The following is a 20,811-nucleotide window of genomic DNA, read 5'->3' as shown; positions in this document are numbered from 1 at the left end:
CAGGCTGAACAACCCCAACTTTCTCAGCCTGTCTCCATACAGGAGCTGCTCCAGTCCCTGATCATCCTCGTGGCCTCCTCTGGACTTGTTCCAACAGCTCCATGTCCTTTTTATGTTGAGGGCACCAGAACTGCACACAGTGCTCCAGGTGAGGTCTCACAAGAGCAGAGTAAAGGGGCAGGATCAGCTCCTTCGACCTGCTGGTCATGCTCCTTTTGATGCAGCCCAGGATACGGTTGCTTTCTGGGCTGCAAGCGCACACTGAAGCCAGCTCATGTTCATTTTCTCATCCACCAACACCCCCAAGTCCTTCTCCTTGGGCTGCTCTGAATCTCTTCTCTGCCCAACCTGTAGCTGTGCCTGGGATTGCTCTGACCCAGGTGCAGGACCTTGCACTTGGCATGGTCAAACTCCATAAGGTTGGCATCAGCCCTCCTCACACGAAGATGTGAATGGATGAAATAAAACCACTTCAGGCCATAGTACTCATCTGCTGCCACTGACGCAACAGACATCGAAGCTGACACTGCTAGCAGATCATTTACAGATCTAACCAGCATTGTAGAAAAGAGCCTTCACTTTGCATTACTAAATGGAATATGTCTTAAAAAGCTGCCTGTTTTCTTTGTCACCACCTCAAAGGCAGATGCCAGTATTGCAGCCACCTGTATTCAAAGCTCTTGAAAAGCTCAGCATTGTCTACCTTAGAGGCAGCTTGCAAAAGAAGCAAAAATTAAGATCAGAATATCAGTGGCATTCAGTTTAAATCCAAACCCAAGCCCATAGGCTCAGATCAGGACTCAAAGCTTTGTCTTAATCTCATTTTATCCAACCAATTCAGTGACAACAAACATTTGTAAAATCCACGTCTAGGAAAACAGAGGGGTTTTTAAGACCTGCAGTGAGCGCTGGCATCCCTGACTCTGCACATCAGCAAACCCAAACACTCACTGAGTAAGTGGCTCTGGAGACAGCACTTGACAGAGCTCCCTTTGCACCCTAAAAGGCTCTGAAACATTTTGCTGTGTTGTGATAAGAGCTTCAAACATTTATTTACCTGTTTGAGGATGCATGAAGGAATCGGTACCACTGCAGAGAGCCCTGCTTTCCCTGCGGTGGTGTGCATGTTGTCATTGCTCATTTAAATACATGGGTAGTCTTGAGTGGTAGTGAGAGAAACAGCCTAACACCTCTTACCAAAGCTCTATTTATTCATAAAGCAAATAAAAACACTGGAATGTAGCACAACCTTCCCTCAGAGGACTGCAGTGATAGGACGAGGGGTGATGGGTTCAAACTGAAACAGCAGAGATTTAGGTTGGATCTAAGGCAGAAGCTCTTCCCTGTGAGGGTGCTGAGGCGCTGGCACAGGGTGCCCAGGGAAGCTGTGGCTGCCCCATCCCTGGCAGTGTTCAAGGCCAGGTTGGACACAGGGGCTTGGAGCAAGGTGCTCCAGTGGAAGGTGTCCCTGCAGGGGACAGGGTGGAACAGGGGCTCATGATTGTGGAAGAGGGGACAGGTGGCAGCAGTTGGAACTGGATGATCTTAAGGTCCTTTCCAACCCAAACCGTTCCATGATTCTATGACTCTGCACAGCTACACACCCTTCAGAAGGTTCAAAGAGCAAGAAAATCGAAACGGCAATGCCTGATAAAAGCAATAGGTAGCAGCAAGGAGCAGTTAGAAGGTGGCTGCTTTGGACACCCAGACGACCCCTTGTCCCACCGCCCACCAGACAGGAACGACAGCCTGTCCTTGCTAAGGTGATCAGCGCCAGGCAACCTGGGAGAGCAGCGGGACTGATTCAGGACACCGTACCTGAAGGATGACCCAGTGACCCTCCTTTGCAGCCAGATCCAGAGCTTGTTCAGCAACGACCTCCTGACCTTGTCCAAGGGAAACGTTGTGGAAATTCCTGTTGTTAAAAGTATAACCGAGTTTCTTCCCTAAAATCAAAGAAGAAGAGTGATATTCAGTACTTACACCTGGACTGGCACACAGCACAGCTGAGCTCACACAGCACGAGCCAGACAGAGTTCATACAACCATGGAATGCTTTGGGTTGGACAGAACCTTACAGCTCACCCAGTCCCAACCCCTGCCACAGGCAGGGACACCTTCCACTGGAGCAGCTTGCTCCAAGCCCCTGTGTCCAACCTGGCCTTGAGCACTGCCAGGGATGGGGCAGCCACAGCTTCTCTGGGCACCCTGTGCCAGCGCCTCAGCACCCTCACAGGGAAGAGCTTCTGCCTTAGATCTGACCTGACCTTCCCCTGTTTCACTTTGAACCCATCACCCCTTGTCCTATCATTACAGTCCCTGATGAAGAGTCCCCCTCCAGCATCCTCATAGCCCCCTTCAGACACTGGAAGCTGCTCTGAGGAGTTCAGTTGTGTCAAAACCCCCCACAGATCTATCACACTTCTTATAATAGTATCATGTCTCCTCCTTGCCAAAGCACTGAAAACAGCAGTTGCTTCTTCCAAACTACTTTTAATTACAGAGCAGCCCCAACCCAGAGGTACATTATCACCAAGTGCTTGCTGTTTAAACAGTGTTATTCCCCTGCAACCCCGTGTAAAAACCTATTTTACACTGGTAGAAAATGAAATCATTTCCTGCTGATTAAATAGGCTTTGAACAAGACACGGCTCTGCGGGGAGATGCACCCCACGGTGTGCGCCAGACCTAGCAGTAGGGTTCGGATCCCACTAGGTTTTGAGGAGGCAGCTGAAGTGTGAGCTTCCTGTGGCCTCGAGCAAGGCCTCCCAGGTCTGCTCCCAAACCCCACGTATTTTACTGTCCTGCTCTGGAGCACCGATGGCAGCTATTTAGTGTTTCTTCACTTTGGGACACTCCTTCAGACTCCACAGGTTTCTCTGTGGCATCCAGTGCCTCAGATCCTTTAAGTGATCGTGGCTAAAGATCTCACATTGAGTTTTGTGAATCTATCCCCCAGAGATGGGGGACACCAGTCACCACTTGTCTCACAGGAGAAGCAAATGCCTGGAGCAAGCTACCTCTGCTGAGTGCTCCTCAGATGAGCACCAATTTGTGCTGCCGGAGGGAAGCAGCCCAACCAACAACCGACATCCACACAGGATAGTAGGATGTGTTCAGCTCAGCCAGGGAGTCACACACGTCCCACATGCTCATCCCTTGGGATTGCCTACACTTCTCCCGGCATGCAGATGGTGCATCCTTGATTCCTGATTTCTGCTGGAAGCAGCCAAGTGTTACAGTACAACAAGGAAAAGATTTGTCTTGCAAGACTTGGGATTCAGCTCTTGGTACAAGATTGGAAACAGATGGCCACAAGTAAAACAAACATCCAAACTCTTCCAGTTGCTCAAGCTCTCTACTTAGCCTTACTACAGCAACCCCCAGGGATACAGCTCTCCCCTTATTGTACCATTTCCAGTTTTCTTTCTCACCATCTCTGGTGGCTGCCAACCTTGAGAGCTGCTAATCTCCTCTGCCTTCAAGACCCACCCTCTCAGAAGGAATGGCACATGCTTCCAGAAGGCAGAGTGCTCCCCCAAACCAGGTGATTAATAGCAAGGTTAGTATCAGTTGTTATTTCCACTTCACAGGTGATAGGAACAGGCCTGCAGAGGGATGCACAGTGAGTCTGTGCTGCTGCCTCAACAAAGACAATGCAGCCTTCTTCCTTCCTCACTGGCTTGGAGAGGAGAGCCGATGGTGCAGCCAGGCTGCCGCAGGGAAGCAGGAAGCTTTCCCAGCCCTAAAGTGTTTCATAGAATCCCAGCCTGGTTTGTGTTGGAAGGAACCTTAAAGCTCCTCCAGCTCCAACCCCTGCCACGGGCAGGGGCACCTTCCACTAGAGCAGCTTGCTCCAAGCCCCTGTGTCCAACCTGGCCTTGAACACTGCCAGGGATGGGGCAGCCACAGCTTCTCTGGGCACCCTGTGCCAGCGCCTCAGCACCCTCACAGGGAAGAGCTTCTGCAGGGTCCTCCCCGTGTTGCCATGGAAAGGTCCCACGAGTGGGCAGCATCTGGAAGAAGCCATCTTCCATTTACCAGAATTATCTAGCCAGAAATAAACCAATAAAACCTAATGAAGGGCAAAGAAAACATGCACCAGTGAACTCAACCCAAACCCCACCACGGCAGGCGTTAGGGCCAGAGCAGCTGCACTGAAGCAATGCTTTTATTCCATTAGATCTTCTTTCACTTTTACTTGCTGTCACTTTTCTGGCTGACTGACCCCAGGTGCTCACAGCTACACTCAGCTTTACAGTTCCAATTAAACCATTCCTGGCTGGATTGTAGTGTTTCATTTCCCGTTCAAGAAAATAACACATTGAGAGACAGGATGACCGACATGGCTCCAAAAGAAAGCCAGGCACATGAGAGCCCCTTTCTCAGGGGAATCCCCTTCAATTCACAATGATGAGACCTGGTGTCAGGGCAGAAAGAGCACGAAACATGAATGCAAAGTACCCGGAATCTCCCCACAGCTAAGAAATGGGATCTGGCCTGTGGCTCAGGCTGCTCTGGGGTTTAATGTCTCTGGAAGCTGCTTGTGGCAACATGGGTAAAGATGGACTGAAGCATTATTTTGGGATGCCACAAAAGGTGCATCACAGAGAAGAAAACAAATCCAGGGAGCAGCATTTCTCCCCCACTCGCCTGAGTGATGGCCTGGTTTGATGTTACTGGTTTACCTGCTGAGGCTGCCCGCTGCTTGGTCTGGAGACCTGCACACTGAAAACCTATGGCAGCTTGATACATGATTAATGCAATTTAAACACATCATGCTCCACGCTACAGGGAGCGTCTGGCCTTGACTACAAGGCATGGTCTTGGAGATAAGTAGGGTGCATTGCTGGAGAAGGAGAAAAGACATCTGACAAGCCTGGCAATCTGGAGCAGCCCTAAAGCAGTACCCAAAGGCATCCAGAGGGATGGAGCCCCTCCACTGCCACAGTCTGGAAAGAAGTGACCACAGTTACCTGTGCTCAACAGTCAGAAGCAACCCCATTTCCAGACCTCCTGTAATTGCCATATTGAGCCTGAAAATGGCAGTTTTCATGGTGGAGCTGAGACCCAGAGCAAACTCTGCACGTTGGCAGCTTTAGAGCACAAGCATTGACTACAGCAGTCAGTGCACAACAGAAATCACTGCCTTCTCAAATAAAGCACCTTAAAGACGCACCTTTGGCTCCGAAGCCAGCCAGCCGCACTTCATCTGAGCATCCACACCAAAACCAACACAAGAAGGATGCCATTAAAAACTGGAAACTCTGCTACTAACCAGCAGACTGTTGCTTACTTTTAACTATCACAGAGTCATAGAATACCATGTTGGAAGAGACCTCAAGGGTCATCTGGTCTAACCTGTCTTGGCAAAAAAGCAAGCTATCTGACAGCATATGATATATCTCTGATGTAAATTATAGGCTGTGTATAAGGCCAAGTCAGAAATCATTGAGTGTGAAAAACGCTGGGAATTCAGGCAATGCAGGGAAGAGACAAATTTAATTTAAACTTTGGATGAAAACCCAAAAAACTTGAAGAAAAACATAGAAAAACACCCCCAAAACCCAATCACATCCTGTCACAATTACCTATTTTTAACAGATTACTCCATTATGTATAGAGATGAGAGAAATAACCCATAACAACAGAAGAATGTCATGCCAAGATAATTACACAGAAGATAAAAAGCAATGCTGTGGTATGCCTACAGACATGACTGGTTTACCTTGTTTCTCCACATCCTTCAGTGGGTCGACTCCCGGGGACAGGATGAAGAACACTGGCGTCGCAGGTCCCGATTCCTCAAAGGTTGTTGCAAAATCCAGGGATCTCCCTACCACGTATTTACTGCCAAGCTTCTCCTCCACAAAATCTCTGCCAGAAAGAAAACAGTTGCCAGTCTCCTGTTGTTCAGAAAGGACAGATCCCCCTGCAAATAACCCATTAATCACTATTGATTTTGCTGATTCAAACAAAAGAGAAACTAAACGGGCATGGAATAAGGTCAGAGAGGATGGGCAGACAGGGCTTCAGGAGTTAGCACTCAGTGGCAGCACTTAGCACTTCTTCCCGGGGTAAAATGACACATGGCACCCCGATATCTGAGAAATGAAAGGAAGGGAGAAGGGAAAGCATGGGGCCTACCAGCCCAGGCTGCGTTCAGAAGTTAAATACCAACTTGATGTTGACAAAGGTATTTCAGGAGAGAAGAAATAAGTTACGGTACAGGAAACTGCCACGGACTTTGTACTCCCCAGAGCCCTTGAGAGGAAAGAGCACTCCTTCAGATTTAACACCAAAAGTAGCAGCAAGTGCAGAGGATTTTCAAAATGACTTTGTTCTGGAAAGATAAAAGGGAAGAGCTCTGAGGATATGTGGCACGTGAAGCTTAGCCTCTGCATGAGAGGCACAAGGCAAAATACAACTGAGTGAAGAGGGAAAAGCTCAGCTCCACGGCAGCTGCTGAACAGAATACAGCACATGGAGAACGTCCAGGCTCAATTTCCCTGGGGTGAGCTTCCAAAATCACTGCTTTAGAACAAGAGGATGCAATGAATATTGATCCAAAGCTAGGAATGTTGTATTCAAAGCCCGGGAACGAGTTACTCCTCTAGTGCAAATGCATGATTTGGGCCTTTTGGAAAACTCATTATCATGGGGAAGAAAAACGTTTTTCACCTGGTAGATGATACAGCTTATTGCAGTCAAATCCTAAGAGAGCTGAGAGTCTCCTTCAAGGACTAGTGAAAGGCAACTGGAATAGAAACGCCTGTGGGACTGCAAAAGGAAAAGCTTCCTCATTGTTTGGTATGACTTCACCTTCACCAAGTCATACCTTGCTAGTAGATAATGGACTGATCTGACCTCATCATGGATTAGGAAGCACCAGGAGCACAACGTGTTGCAAGAAGATCCTTGCTGATGTTCTTCTATAAGACTGAAGGATGAAATGGGTATTTACCCTAGTGAGGAAATTACAGTTCTTGGTGATTGACCTGGCCTTGCTCCATCCCTGGTGGTGTTCAAGGCCAGGCTGGACAGAGCCTTGGGAAAAACGGTTTGGTGTGAGGTGTCCCTGCCCATGGCAGGGGGTTAGAACTGGATGATCTTAAGGTCCTTTCCAACCCAAACTATTCTTTGATTCTGTGATTCTATGATGGATAACAGAGCCCTGCCCCCACCTAGGCTCTAAGGAGTCAGGGTAAGTGGTTTCTCCTCAGGCCTATGGAACAAAACAGCCTGTACAGATATCCCTAGCGATCTGTTATAAAGAGTGGCTGAAAAAACTAACTTCCAGTCCAGCAAAATGCATGAATCCTGTATAGGTGTGGGTCATTTTAGATACCAAAGAGCTTCCTAGACCATCTTCATGGAGCTGGCACATATGACATGGGACATAAAGGGTCTTGCACCTTGCTGAACAAGGTAGGGGTATCCCAAGGCATGTAAAACACCCCAGGTCACCTGTGCTTAGCTTACCAAGTTACTCCTAAAACATACTTGTCAAGACTCTCTGAGAGACAGGAAGGTAAAGGAATACTAGTGATGCCCACTGATCATTGGTAAGGCAGAAGAGCTTTAGTCACAAACACCTTCAAGGGAAGGCACTGCGAACTCTTACTGTATATCCAGCCAAGCTTTTGAACCTGGATTCTGCTATCTTCTCACAACAGGGGAATATGAAAGGTGCTGAAACTTTGCGTTCTAGTTATTTTTGAGCTGTGTGAGTACCATTCTGATTGAAAGAAATGAGTTTAACTTGCTTCAGTGAATTATGCACTTAAAAGTTTGGAAAGACAAGAGCTTATTTTACTCAAACCAAACAACAACAGGAAAAGCAGTATTTTCAGCTGACAGAACACATGGAGAATCTAACCCTAAAAGAGTAAGAACTTCAAAGATGGCTTAGAATTTAATGACTGTCATAAATACAGTATTTCATTTAATAAAACATAACAACACTGACCAAAGGGAGATGGCATTCTGTCTTGGCTGCATTTCTCTGTGGATATTAGAGCAAAACCAGAAATCTGGTTCATACACTGGGTAATACATTCTGCTGCATGTACCCACAGACACGCACACACCAGTTGCTGGAGCAATATAAACTATTTGAGAGGCAGTAGCAGGAGAGACATTGCAAAAATGTCAAACCACAGACTACTAGGAAAGAGAAGTTAAAAACAAGTCCTAATGGGGTGAAAGACCTTTAGTTTCTCCTGGAACAAGCATATTGCTTTTGTGCACCTCCATAGGGCTTAGGCTCGCCTGGTTCCCTTCACTCCATAATTCACAACTACAACTTTCACAAGTAGCAGCACATAAATTTTGTATTTTACAGGGGGAAAAAAAAGGCAAAAAGAGAAAACCTCTCTAAGGCTTTCCTTTACTTCCACATTTGATTCCTATGCCTAAAGAAGAGCCATAAAGGATTTAGTAACTAAAATAGAGCTTAATGAACTCTAGGAGTCATACTGATGGTTCTAGCAGGTGTGTATGATGATGCCCATTTCTGATCTGGCATGTCTGCTCCTCACCCAATACTAGTTTTACTACTCCACTGCTGTTAGTGATATTGGGATTAGATCTCCCTAAGCAAACTCCTGTTGACTGTCTTGCAGAGTTCAGAGGGGACTCATTGAGCAGACTCCCTTATAGGAAACCATTCTGCAGAACTCACATTCTATAATGACTAAACCTAAATGTGTTTCTGAATTCCTGCTGTGCCCCCAGAAACACCCACCAAAAGCTGCTTCCTAAGCAAGAACGTTCCCAAGACAGTTGGGAAGTGCCTGTACCTGACAGCATAGGTCATGCGATCGGGCCGGATGGCTCTCAGGATACACAGGCGCTGCAGGGCTGACTTGTTCTTCCATTCCTGAGGGAACTTCTCCTTTTCAGGACACTCAGACTCAACAAATTTCTTCCACCGTTTTGCAGACCCCTCAATATCCCGATCCAGGTTTCTGAATTCCTCCATGGATGAGAGAGCCTGGAGAAAAACAAGGACAGTTCTCAGAAGAACAATCCTAGGTGCTTCTGAACTGGTTTTTGACATTAATCACAGAATCAAAGAATGGTTTGGGTTGGAAGGGACCTTAAAGCTCCTCCAGCTCCAACCCCTGCCACAGGCAGGGACACCTTCCACTAGAGCAGCTTGCTCCAAGCCCCTGTGTCCAACCTGCCCTTGAACACTGCCAGGGATGGGGCAGCCACAGCTTCTCTGGGCACCCTGTGCCAGCGCCTCAGCACCCTCACAGGGAAGAGCTTCTGCCTTAGACCTAACCTGACCTTCCCCTGTTTCAGTTTGAACCCATCACCCCTTGTTCTATCACTCCAGTCCCTGATGAAGAGTCCCTTTCCAGAATCCTTGTAGCCCCCTTCAGACACTGGGAGCTGCTCTGAGGTCTCCACACAGCTTCTCTTCTCCAGGCTGAACAGCCCCAGCGACTGCTCCTGTTTTGCTGCATCAGGAGGGTCATAGCTGGAGCCTGGAAAGCACAGTCAGAAACCCACCAGGATCAGACTTTGTCCATTCTCTTTCCCAACTCTGTTGTCACACATTGTGAACAGGAATCCACATGTGAACAGGAGCCAACAGAGGCCACAGGAAAGTAGGACTGAGAACAGCTTCATACTTGTGGAAGGTCTGAACTGGCAAGTGTCTCAAGGCCACCCACAGAACGCCAGCTCTAAAATCATGCTGCACCTAACACAGTGTTCCATAATGCCCTTAACACCCATGCCCAGCCTGTGAAGCTACTGGTGGCACCCAGGCCCTCACCCCTGCAGTGCAACCACTGGGACAGGGGAGCTTGGGAGTGACAATCCAGAGAAGGATGAAAGAGTCTGGCATCATCCACAATGCCAAATAACCTGTCTATAACCCAAAGAGAACAGAAATCTGCTCTCCTGTTTTGAAACCAGAACTGGAAGATCACAGGCGACAAGCATTTGCTACTGTCAGTTATCCAGAAATGCCTGATTTGGATGGGAACCGGGAAAGGTGAGCCCAAGTGTGACAGAAGACATCACTGGCATTCCTGTTGCTGCATGCCTGCAAAGAGTCTTTGTACTGCTTCAACAGACACAAAGAGAACTGTGCAGCAGAAATCACAACCACTGGTGGAAAAATGTGCTTTTGTATTAAGGATGCTCAGGATCCAAAGCTCAACAGAGACTCTGACCACGCTCACCAAAACTGGGGTTTTAAGGGATAGCTGAAATATTTAATGATCTTCATCTTTCTTCACATGCAGTTATTCTTCTCTCCCTGTTCCCCTGGGTGTATTCCTCCGTACCTGCATAGCCTGGTGCACATGTTGTGCAACCACAGCACTGTGTATTCACCATGCAGTTGTGGTGACCATGGAGCCACAAATCTCCACAAGCAGTGCAAACTGTGAATGGGTGGGATCTTTTCTTGGACAAGCACAGATATCACCCTGCACCACTGCCAAAATCAAATCAAAGTTCTGGTGTCCTCAGCATGAAAAGGACACGGAACTGTTGGAACAAGTCCAGAGGAGGCCACGAGGATGACCAGGGGCTGGAGCACCTCCTGTGTGGAGACAAGGTGAGGAAGTTGGGGCTGTTCAGCTTGGAGAAGAGAAGCTGTGTGGAGACCTCAGAGCAGCTTCCAGTGTCTGAAGGGGGCTACAAGGATGCTGGGGAGGGACTCTTCATCAGGGACTGTACTGACAGGACAAGGGGTGACAGGTTAAAACTGAAACAGGGGAAGTTTAGATTGGATATAAGGAAGAAATTCTTTACTGTAAGGGTGGTGAGGCACTGGAATGGGTTGCCCAAGGAAGCTGTGAATGCTCCATCCCTGGCAGTGTTCAAGGCCGGGCTGGACAGAGCCTTGGGTGACATGGTTTAGTGTGTAGTGTCCCTGCCCATGGCAGGGGGTTGGAACTGGATGATCTTGGGGTCTTTTCCAACCATAACTATTCTATGATTCTATGATATATACTTGCTAAGTGCACATGGAGATTAACTTCTTGGTGCTACAAGTCTGTGGCAGAAAACAGGTAGCTGAAGAATGCCCCAAAGAACAGCTCAGCAAGGCAGTAAATAAACTATAATGACAAAGAAAATGTAGCTACATTTTGTAGCTAGAATGTGGCGACCATGCACGTTATGCGGAGAAATAAAGAACCCAAATAATCTCCCTTACAAGCAGTGCAAAGCGTATGGCACAGCTTGCAAGGTTCTTCTGGATGTCGAGCAAAATTCTCGCTGTAACCAACATCTTCAGAGCATTTTGCATAATCTGAAGCTGTCAGCAGTTGAACATGAAGTGGAAAAGACAAGTGAAGTATAAAAGAGAGTGAATGAGCTGTTTTCTATAGAAACAGAAGGGCACACTCAAAGCGCAGAAGCTTCTTGATGGGCAGTGGTGTTCTGCAGCATCGATGCTCCAGCTCACATCCCTCACAGCTTCACTGTGCAGAGCAACTGAGGGAGCACCTTGAGAAATGCTGCTGTGACATCTTGGTCAGATCAACTGCAGAATACACACTTGCCACAGGGCTCTGAGAGTCATGCAAGAGCCCTGGCAGTAGTGCTGAGGGACTGCCTTGGATATGGTGCTGGTGCAAATGAGGCAGAAGACACTGATGGCCACTCTGCCCTAAAAACTGGAGAGAGCCACACTTCCCCACTGGAAAGGCTTCCCAGTGAGAACACAAGAAGGGGAAAACTTTGTTCTTTCTGATGGACTGAACTTCAATGCAGAGAGTCAACAAAGGGAAAGAAGGTGTCAGAAAAAGGGGCTTCTTAGAACAAATGAGTTCATGTTTTTAGCAGTGGGGATGCCTGTAGATGACAGAGAGAAAGAGTTTGTCAAGCTGTTCCCAGTAGGTACTACTGACCCGGAACATTTGTTAAATATACCCTCACAGCATCACAGGAGCAATGCTTGGAAGAAACCTCTGGAGGTGTCTAGTCCAACCTCATGCTTGGACTGGGACTACAGCCAGTACTGGAGCAGGTCAGCCATGGCTTTGTCTACTGAAATGCTGAAATGGGAGTGCTTCATTCTAAGCCTCTCTGGGTGCCTGTTGTAGAGCTGCACTGTCCCTCTGGTAAAGAAGATTTTAGGGGTTTATGTATGCTTATATATGCTGAACCTCCCCTACCTTCAGTTTATCACAGTTGATCCTTATGACATTCACTGTCAATAACATGGAGTGTGTGGCTCTGTCACCTCACAGCTGGAGAAATCCCTTCACCTTTCCCCACAGGCCATGTGCTCTAGGACCAGAATTAGAGCTATAGGGAGAAAAGTACTTGAAGATATTACTATAAAGCTGCTGTGCCAGGTCAAGCCTTACTTGAAATCATCATTCCATCGACAGCTCCACAGAAGGCTCAGATAAGAGCAGAGTGCTTGCAATACCACTTGAGAGCTACAGCATGGACTGACTCAATCTGGTACAGACCCTCTCCATGCCAAACTCTCAGGGATCCTAAGAATGCCATGAAGGAGTGTGAGCCAAGCAGCAGTTCAATGGATGTTTCCATGTATAGATCAGCACTAACATGGAGAAACGGCAGCGACAGAAGAACTTGCTCCACATCCAGCGCCATACCCTGCTTTCTGTGGGACGCCAGAAACCAGAGCACAGAACTCGAGGAACTGAAATTCACAGGAACAAACCCATGGATCCTGACCTGCAAAAACCTTGCCCTTGCAGCAGTAAATATATTTGATGCACCTCTCATTGCTGAACACATTACGGTAGCCAACATTGAATTCAGCAGATTCCTCGGTGCAAGTGCTTATACAGAACATCTTAAACACTGTCAGCTTTGGAAGTGACTTACTTAAAATACCACTTCAGAACTTTGGCTGCTGTTGCTTCGAGAAGTCTCCTGGTTGATGTTAACAAGGGAGACTGTGAAAAATTGCTTTCTTCTTTCTAAATGACAGACATAATCAGGGATGATAGGCTCCCTCCCCCTGAACAACACGCTGCAGCATCAAGCAAGCTCTAATTGCAAGGATAAAGTCTGTGTTACATAAATTAACACGAAAATTTTCATTAGTCAACAATTTTAATTGCGTGCATTAGGAGTGATGGTATTAATAAGAGATGCTGCTATTTAAAAGCCCGTGCAGTGAAAGCTATCTCAATCAGTAATCTTCCTGTGAATATTAATTGCTTTTCAATACCTCTGCTGTGAAATCTTCCAAGAAACTTGGACCAACAATACCTATCAGTGTTTCCAAGCAGCAGGAGGGAAAGCAGGTATGGTACATTGCCTCGGCAGATGGGTACAACACATCAACCTGTGCTGCGTGGCTATTTTTGCCAACACAGTGAAGAATGCATTTGTCAGTGAGAGTTGTCATGGAAATTGAGAAAGACAAAAAAACATTGATCAAAATAAAGCGTGATCAAAAGGGCTCGAGGACTCGAGTTCCTGTCTTTGCAACCCACGTTCTAATCAACACTGATTGTTGGAAACAGTGGAGCCTTGAGTTCCTATCTCAGAATGAGACTTTGCCAGCAAAACAGGTCTCTTCACACCATGTCAAGGCAAGGATCATTGTTTCCTCAGATAAAATGCTTTTTCATTCACTGAATCACAGACAAATCGCTTTAGCACTTTGGTTTTCTCTGACAGTTTCTCATCTATGTCAGAACCAGCTTTAAACTGGAGCTGGTATGTGAGCAGATCTGCGAATTTCACACATTCACACATGGCAAAGCGTTCTCTTTCTCCCCCACAGCTGTAGGAAACACAACGTGTGTCAGCCATCGGCTTTGAGGAAGGAATCCTAGTTGCCATTGCAAGGGCTGGTGTGCTCACAGGGTGTCCCTGACACACGAGGGGAGAGGGGATCTTCGCAGTGTCTCGGGGGACAGGGAGATGGACACTAGGAGGAGATGCCACACTCCATCCCCTCACTGCCTGCTGCCTCCAGAGGATGGGCTGAGTCTGTAGCTGAAAAGAACAACTTTGGGTCTAGTGTCACTGCTGCTGTATGCAGTTTATCTCCTAGGGCCAGATACACTACAACAAGCTTTTGTGAATATATTAGAGAAAACACTGGCTCTTATCGCTAAAGGCAGTTATTCTAAGGACACCATCCGGTCAAAACTGGCCTGAAGTTTAGGCATTGCTTCATAAAATCTACAGAAAAATACAATGTATTCTCTTCATGCTTTGTTCCCCTTGGCTGCAAAGGAAAACATTCTGTAAAAGAAAATATTATTTTGTATTTTAAGCTATTTCCATCATTTAAAATACCCTGCCCCAGAGCCAACTGACTCAAAAACAGCTCTGGGGCAAGGGAAGTCAACCCAGCAGCTCATTACCATGCTCTGCACTGACATAACTAGTGTTGAAAATAATACAGTGCAAGTCAAACCAGCGCTGCCAGAGCGAGCTTCTAACACCCAGCTCCCCAGCAGCCAAGAGACCGGCTCTTCAAAAGACATCATGAACTCATGATAAAAGAAATGTGATTTTCTTTTCAAGCTGTCCTTGCTCTCTGACTCCTCGGGCTATTCCCAGTTCACACTTTCAGTCTGAGCTCCTTATGTAGCTTTCTTTTCGGTACAAAACCCCAAATCCTCTACTTATAAAATGAGGTCTCTAAAGAACACACTGAACATCAAACGTCTCTCTATAAAAATCACACAACTTGACAACACTGGAAAGAAACGATAGTTCGTACTCTCACAGTTGTAATCATCTGAGAGATTATTAAATCCCAATGATTAGTCATCTACAAAGTTAGGGAGATGGGGGTTTCTGAAGGATGTGACACGGTTTCTAAGCAGAGCAGGCTCCACAGAGAAGCAGCTCACAGTGCTCAGCAGTTCTGCAAGGCACCCTGAGGCCGTCTCCTCCCGACAAGGTGATGCACACCTGAGGCACCCAGGTTCTCAGGGACGTTTGGGGAAGTCCCACCCCAGGCTGGCTTCCCAGCTCTCTGTACATGGGCTTGCAGAGTTTGAAGCAGTTCCTATGGGAACTTCTGCAACAGGGTTAAAGCAGAGCAGCTGGATGAATGCCTGACGCTTGGGAACAACCTCGTGTGTTCTCAAAGCACCTTCTGAAGGTCATGCATGGTCCATGTGCCCTGTGAGCTCTGCTCAGATAGGTTTCTGCAAATATTCACTGTTTCTTTCCTTCATTTTCTGCAGGTGGCCCAAATGCTGGTAAAAAAAACCAGCATCCCACAGTCAGAGGAAAACAGCTCCTGAAAGAATGATAAAGTCAAACTTGCATCTGGCTTGAATTGATAGATTGGATCATTCAGGAAGGAGACGTACAGGCAGATGAATTACTCCATTTGAATAGCACTGTTAATTAGAAGGATTAATGTAGAAAATGATGGATTATTTGCCATTTTTCCCACACTAGGTTTTGGGTTGTATTATTCATTCACTGAAGGTGCTGTTTTCTGTTTAGCTGCACTACTTGAATTATCCAACTCAGAAGAAAAATCTCCACTGAAGGTACAATGAAAGTGATGATGGTTTTGTCAAACTTCAATCACCCCTCAACACAAAAAAGGTTATTTTAATCCTCCTTATTTCTTTCACAGAAGCTGACTGACAGGCTCACTGCACTGTGTGCCCCTGTCTTCATTCAAACTCATCCTTGCTTTCTCCCCATGTCTAAATTATACTGGGGTTAAAAAGTGTGTAGTGCCATGACGTGTCACTATACAAAAACATCCTGTTTATCTGTAGCATCCTTCCTAGAGCATCAGAAAAGGCAGACACCTTGTGCTTGGATGACAGGAGTGGTCTGAGGAGTGATGGATCGGATCTTGCCACCTTTCCTTGGAAAATTCCTAGTGAAACCCATATCATAAATCAGAAAGCATCGGCTCCTGCACTCAGCTCCTTCCTGCTAGTACATTCTTCCATACAGGTCCACTGAACAGGAAAGCTCAGCAACCAAAATGAGATTTAGCCATGATCATTGTACTCTGGTTGTTTATAACCACCCACCAGATTCTGCCTGAGCTGCTTCACAGCTGGGGTCACACTGACATTCTTCTTGCATGCTCTGCAACAGATGTTCAAGAGGTTTTGAGAATGGGCCTCGGGAAGCCAGGCTGTTCTGCAAAGCCTCACTCTTTGTCTTTCTCTTTGATGCTTTCCAGCAAATCAGGGACACAGAGAGACCCAGCAGCTGGCTGTGGGTCCCTGATGGCCGCTGAAGGGTGGTACTTGTGTATTTCTGAGAGGTGCCCTGGGTTCGGCTGTTACAAATCACAGATGGGCCATTACCATGGGCTGCTGCACAGCAAAACTTAGAGAGAAAATACGTCTCACGGACAGGAAGAGCTCAGCCTCACTTCCCACTGCTCTCATCTACCCTGTCTCCAGAAGGTCTGGACCTTCTTTAAAATGCAACAGTCAAAGATCAAATCAGACTGCAGCAGAGGTGTGGCCAACTCTGAGTGAAGTGAAAAGTATGTCCCCATGCTCTGTCAGACTATATTCACTGCACAAGGATGCTCCTAGTCAGGTATTGGTGATACTTTGGTCCACTGATGCACTGTGACGTGGGGATGACACAGAGACCAGAAGCCCCTCCACAAAAGGCCATCTCACATGCTTCAACACAGGTAAAGCCTTGGTGTTACCATCAGGGTTCCAGAGATTGTTCCCAGTCAAAATATAGCTGAGCACTTAATCCACTGTCTTCAGAGGTGCTCATGTGAACCAGCACTGCCATGCAAAGGAAACGTTCATGAGCTCTGCCGCATTACAGAAATAAGGAGCTCCAACAAGTCCCTTATGGCAGACCTGGGCTTAAAAGGAAGAACTAATGAAGAGGTGCCATTTCACTTCATTGCCTTTCCAAAAGCATCTTGTACATCTAGGCACAGTATACAATGTCCAACCCAGGATGACTGCTTGTGTGCCCTTAGCTGGAAGTAGAGCTTGGCCATCAGACCTCTGCTGTCCCTCCTGGCTCCACAGTCCACTGGCATCTTTTCAGGAGTGCACTGCAACTGGTATTCTTTCTATTTTTTTAAGCAAAGCAGTAAGACTTCAAAAGCTTTACAATGGCCAAAAAAGACACATTTGATGTCTAAAAGATATCTCGGATGAAGCAATTACTTCCTTTTCCTTCTGTTTAAAAGGTGAAAGAACTTTAACATTCAAAATGACCATCTGACTGTAGGCTTTGTGTCATGGGTGGATTAAGAGTGAAGGACAACGCTGCTGTAGAAGCCTCTAAGAAAACTCATTTTCCACTCAGCAATCAAGCCAACAAAGTATGTCTTTAAATCTTTGATGTGATCAAAATCTCTGTTCTATTTCAGATAAGCATCAGACAGTCGGCCAGCAGGTTATAAAGGGAAAGGAAAAATAAAAGGTAAAACGTTCTTAAGAAGTAATTCTGTGAGACATCGGGAATATTTCTCCAAGATCTGACTGCTAGTGAGGACAGATGAATGGCCTTAGGAAACTTCTAGATGAGAGCAGAGAAATGCACACTGAAGGGTCATAATCAATGTTTTCTATCAAAGTGGCACTGAATGGCTGAACATCTGAAGAACTGAGTTAATGGAAAAGATTTAAGTAAGCCTATGACTTTCTGGCATAGTAACAACCCTGACTGTACATGGGACGCTGTGCAAGGCCTTCCTATCGGACCGGCCCGATCAAAGGACTTTGCTTATGCACAAAGAGTGCAGTGGATTGTGTCACAACGAATCTTTGACAAGAATGAAGCATCTCAGTGCCTAGAAAGTACAAGAAGTGAGAGTTGGGAGTGACATTACTGCTCTTTTGTCACAAAGAGCCCCCGTTCTCTAAAATGCAAACTGTGATTCGGTATTTCATCTCCTGAGCCACTCACGCAATCTGATCATCTGCATGCTGCAGGATTATAAATATGGAGTTAATATACTACTTTGTCTAGTGCTGCTCTCCTCCTCGAAAGCTGAATTCGGTATTTAGAGCTCATTATTCAACATCACATTTATTAAACAATGCCCTTTCAGCGGCGTTTTCATATCTACATAATGGAAATCCTCCCTCTTCAGAAAAAGCTGAGGGAAATGATTGGGATGAAGCAGTAATCCAAGTTGGCCAGGTGTATTCTTGCTGTATATTAACTAGCTTCACTTATCCTACGGGACACATCTGCATTCAGCAAAGAAGAGGCACTGCAGAAAATATCACAAAGAAAATCAGACTTGGGAAATGAGTATCTGTGCAAAGGAGATCCAGAGCTGCCTGCATCCAGCCCGTGGGAACACGCTGCTGCGGAGAGCCAGATGCAAACAGAGTTTACCAGGGAGCACAGGTTTGCAGGAGGCACAAAGCCAGAGGGGAACACGGGCACAGGTCCCCAGGAAGGGCATGGAAGGGGCTGAAGCATGGGAGAATTTTACATCACAGACCCCTGGGGTCACAGGGAAATCCATTCACCCAACCTCTCAGTGGCCTCAGAGCAAGCCTCATCTTCTAAAAAGGGATGGTTGTAGCCAAGGCAACCTCGCAAATGAAGGTGCGAAGGGCATGAGCACCAGCTTTAGCAGTAGTGGTAAAGGTCAAGAAGAGCTCAGCTTGACTGTGGGTATGTCCATATGACCTTTCCTAGGCAAATACAAACTGCTCCGCTGAACCCCTGAGGAGCACTGGCACTGAACAGAAGATGCGGAACTATGCCTTGTGTGAGGCTCATCTATGAAGCTGTTCCAGAGTGAGGCTGTCTCACACTATGGGAAGGAGGAGTGCCTTTCTGCCCATCTCATATCCCAGCATACCTATACAGTGAGGGGAAGACACACACTTTCTTCTTGCTTGCTGATGTGCTCCTGAATCTGTGGTTAAAGAAGAGGTCCAGGCCTGAGCTCACTGTGAGCCACACAGTTTGCTAGCAGCTTGCCATCTCACATTTGACTTTGGAGAACTCACCTGCTCTCAGAAAATGCCTGGACACAGCCAAGGATTGCCCACTGCAAGCAACCTGGTTTGGGACATGAGGGCACTTTCACTGTATGGATTTAGACACTGACAGGGCCAGAAAACAACTGCTGGGCCATTTTACTTGTTAGTCTAGACACAGTCTGCAACAACCACAAAAAACCCCGTGATGCCATTTCTATACCTGTGATCAGAGCAGAACCATGACATGAGCTGTCTGTCCTAGCCCTGCGGGTAAGTGAAGAACAGCTCAACAAGCAGAATGGGTTTCACACATGGTTGAAGAGACCACAGTGCACCAGTTCAGTGAATACTGAATACCGATATCAATACCCTCATATTAGACACTGGAAAACTTTTAGAGAAGGAAAGAAGCAAAAAATGGGGGAAAAACTCTACAGAGGACAATCTCCACCCTGATTCTATGTTAAGTTCAATCATGCAACAACAATATCAAAATGGTCGTTGGACATGGCTGTGTCCTGATGTCCTGTGCAGTTCAAGCAGTAGCATCACTGTACATTTGGGATCTAAGGTGTGTCCACACATTTACTGGTAAGGTAACCAATAGCCAAGTCAATCTCACACATACACAAAGACCTTTTCCAGAAGTACCAAGAGAAATGAAAACTCACAGCTAAGTCCAGGGAACACAGAGGGTAAGGCAAGTACAACAGAGTGTACTAAAGGAAATAGAAGAAAGACAGAAAACCTCATTAGGAGTAAAAAATACTTTGGACTTCTCAAGAGGTCACTATTAAGTACCGGCAAAAGACAGGCCTTAGAACTGAAATGACCAACTCTATTGAACACCAAAGCCAGGGACTCAGCAAAGGCACAAATTTCATTAAATGATGCTATTTTCTCCCCTTCCTGCTCATAACTAACCCTTCACTAACCCAGAGGCCGTATTTGCACTGAGGATAATGACTGTGTCCTTTGCTCCCATCTCCCCTTGCTCCAGAGCCTCTGCAGATACCACTATTTCCCCCATATCTGATGAACAGAATCAAGTTAAGCTCAGAGCAGTTTTCCTTGACCTGTATTTGGATTGAATTCAATTCAGCCTTAGAGAAGCACCTAAAAAGCCTGAAATTTTACCTATTTTTCCCAAGTCTATCAGCAGCTCTAATAAGAATATTACCCTTCCCTACAGACTGTGCCCTTCTGGGCAGGCAAGTGGGTTTCTTCATCCAGTGGTGAACATTGAGCTTCACTGGTTATAGTGAAAAGCTCTGTAAAACGTCTTACTGAACTGAAAAGAAGCTGGAAGCCTAAATCATGCACGTGTGTCCCGCAGACAGATCCCACATCATGAGCAGAACAACTGCAGAGGACTGTTAGCCTTTATGCATTATAAATCAAACAGCAGTAAATACTAAGCCAAGTCACACAAGGCTCCTTGCATGCCCAGAGTCCTCAACATTTAACGAGGCTTCCTTTGAAGTCAATGTGCCCAAAATGGGAGGCACAGAATGGGCCACAAATACCAATATTGATTTCTTTTGGCACCGCTACCTTGGCCTGAAAGCCCTGGCAAAGAGGAGCACTTTGTGGAGGAGCATTTTCTATGTTTCTGTGAAGAATGAAGGAGAATGCTAAATTCCACTTTGAATTTGAACTACGAATCTGAAATGTATTTTGCTCAAGCCTTGTTGGAAAAACAATTTATTATAGCACTTAATCTTGCCGATGAAAGCAAAGGGGATTTTAGCCTGCTAATAAGCTGTGTAGAAGCCATGACTAATTAACCTAATTATAGCAGTCTGTGACAAAATGTGATTATACTAAAACCATGCCTCAAGTAACTGGAGTTGCCAGAAACTCAAAGGCTAATAAACAAACACATTAATAGAACATAAACACTAATAACATTGACACCAGCCAT

At 46.3% G+C, this 20,811-nt stretch overlaps 1 protein-coding gene across 2 annotated transcripts in view; it reads right to left on the bottom strand.

Moving 5' to 3' along the window:
* DNAH9 (dynein axonemal heavy chain 9) overlaps positions 1-20,811 on the bottom strand; it is a 127,751-nt gene that overhangs the window by 27,689 nt on the left and 79,251 nt on the right. For both annotated transcript variants that reach the window (XM_061461934.1, XM_061461935.1), the window contains 3 exons: positions 8,802-8,995; positions 5,729-5,877; positions 1,819-1,946 (listed from right to left, as the gene is read on the bottom strand). In XM_061461934.1, coding sequence (XP_061317918.1) covers positions 1,819-1,946; positions 5,729-5,877; positions 8,802-8,995 — 471 coding nt within the window. The remainder of the gene's footprint in view (positions 1-1,818; positions 1,947-5,728; positions 5,878-8,801; positions 8,996-20,811) is intronic.

The sequence above is a fragment of the Pezoporus flaviventris genome, unplaced genomic scaffold (genome assembly GCF_033815535.1).
Source record: "Pezoporus flaviventris isolate CSIRO_AGI_PZ_B2104156 unplaced genomic scaffold, CSIRO_AGI_Pfla_v1 ptg000034l, whole genome shotgun sequence".
NCBI classification, from domain to species: domain Eukaryota; kingdom Metazoa; phylum Chordata; class Aves; order Psittaciformes; family Psittacidae; genus Pezoporus; species Pezoporus flaviventris.
This window is presented reverse-complemented; position numbering and strand designations above follow the sequence as displayed.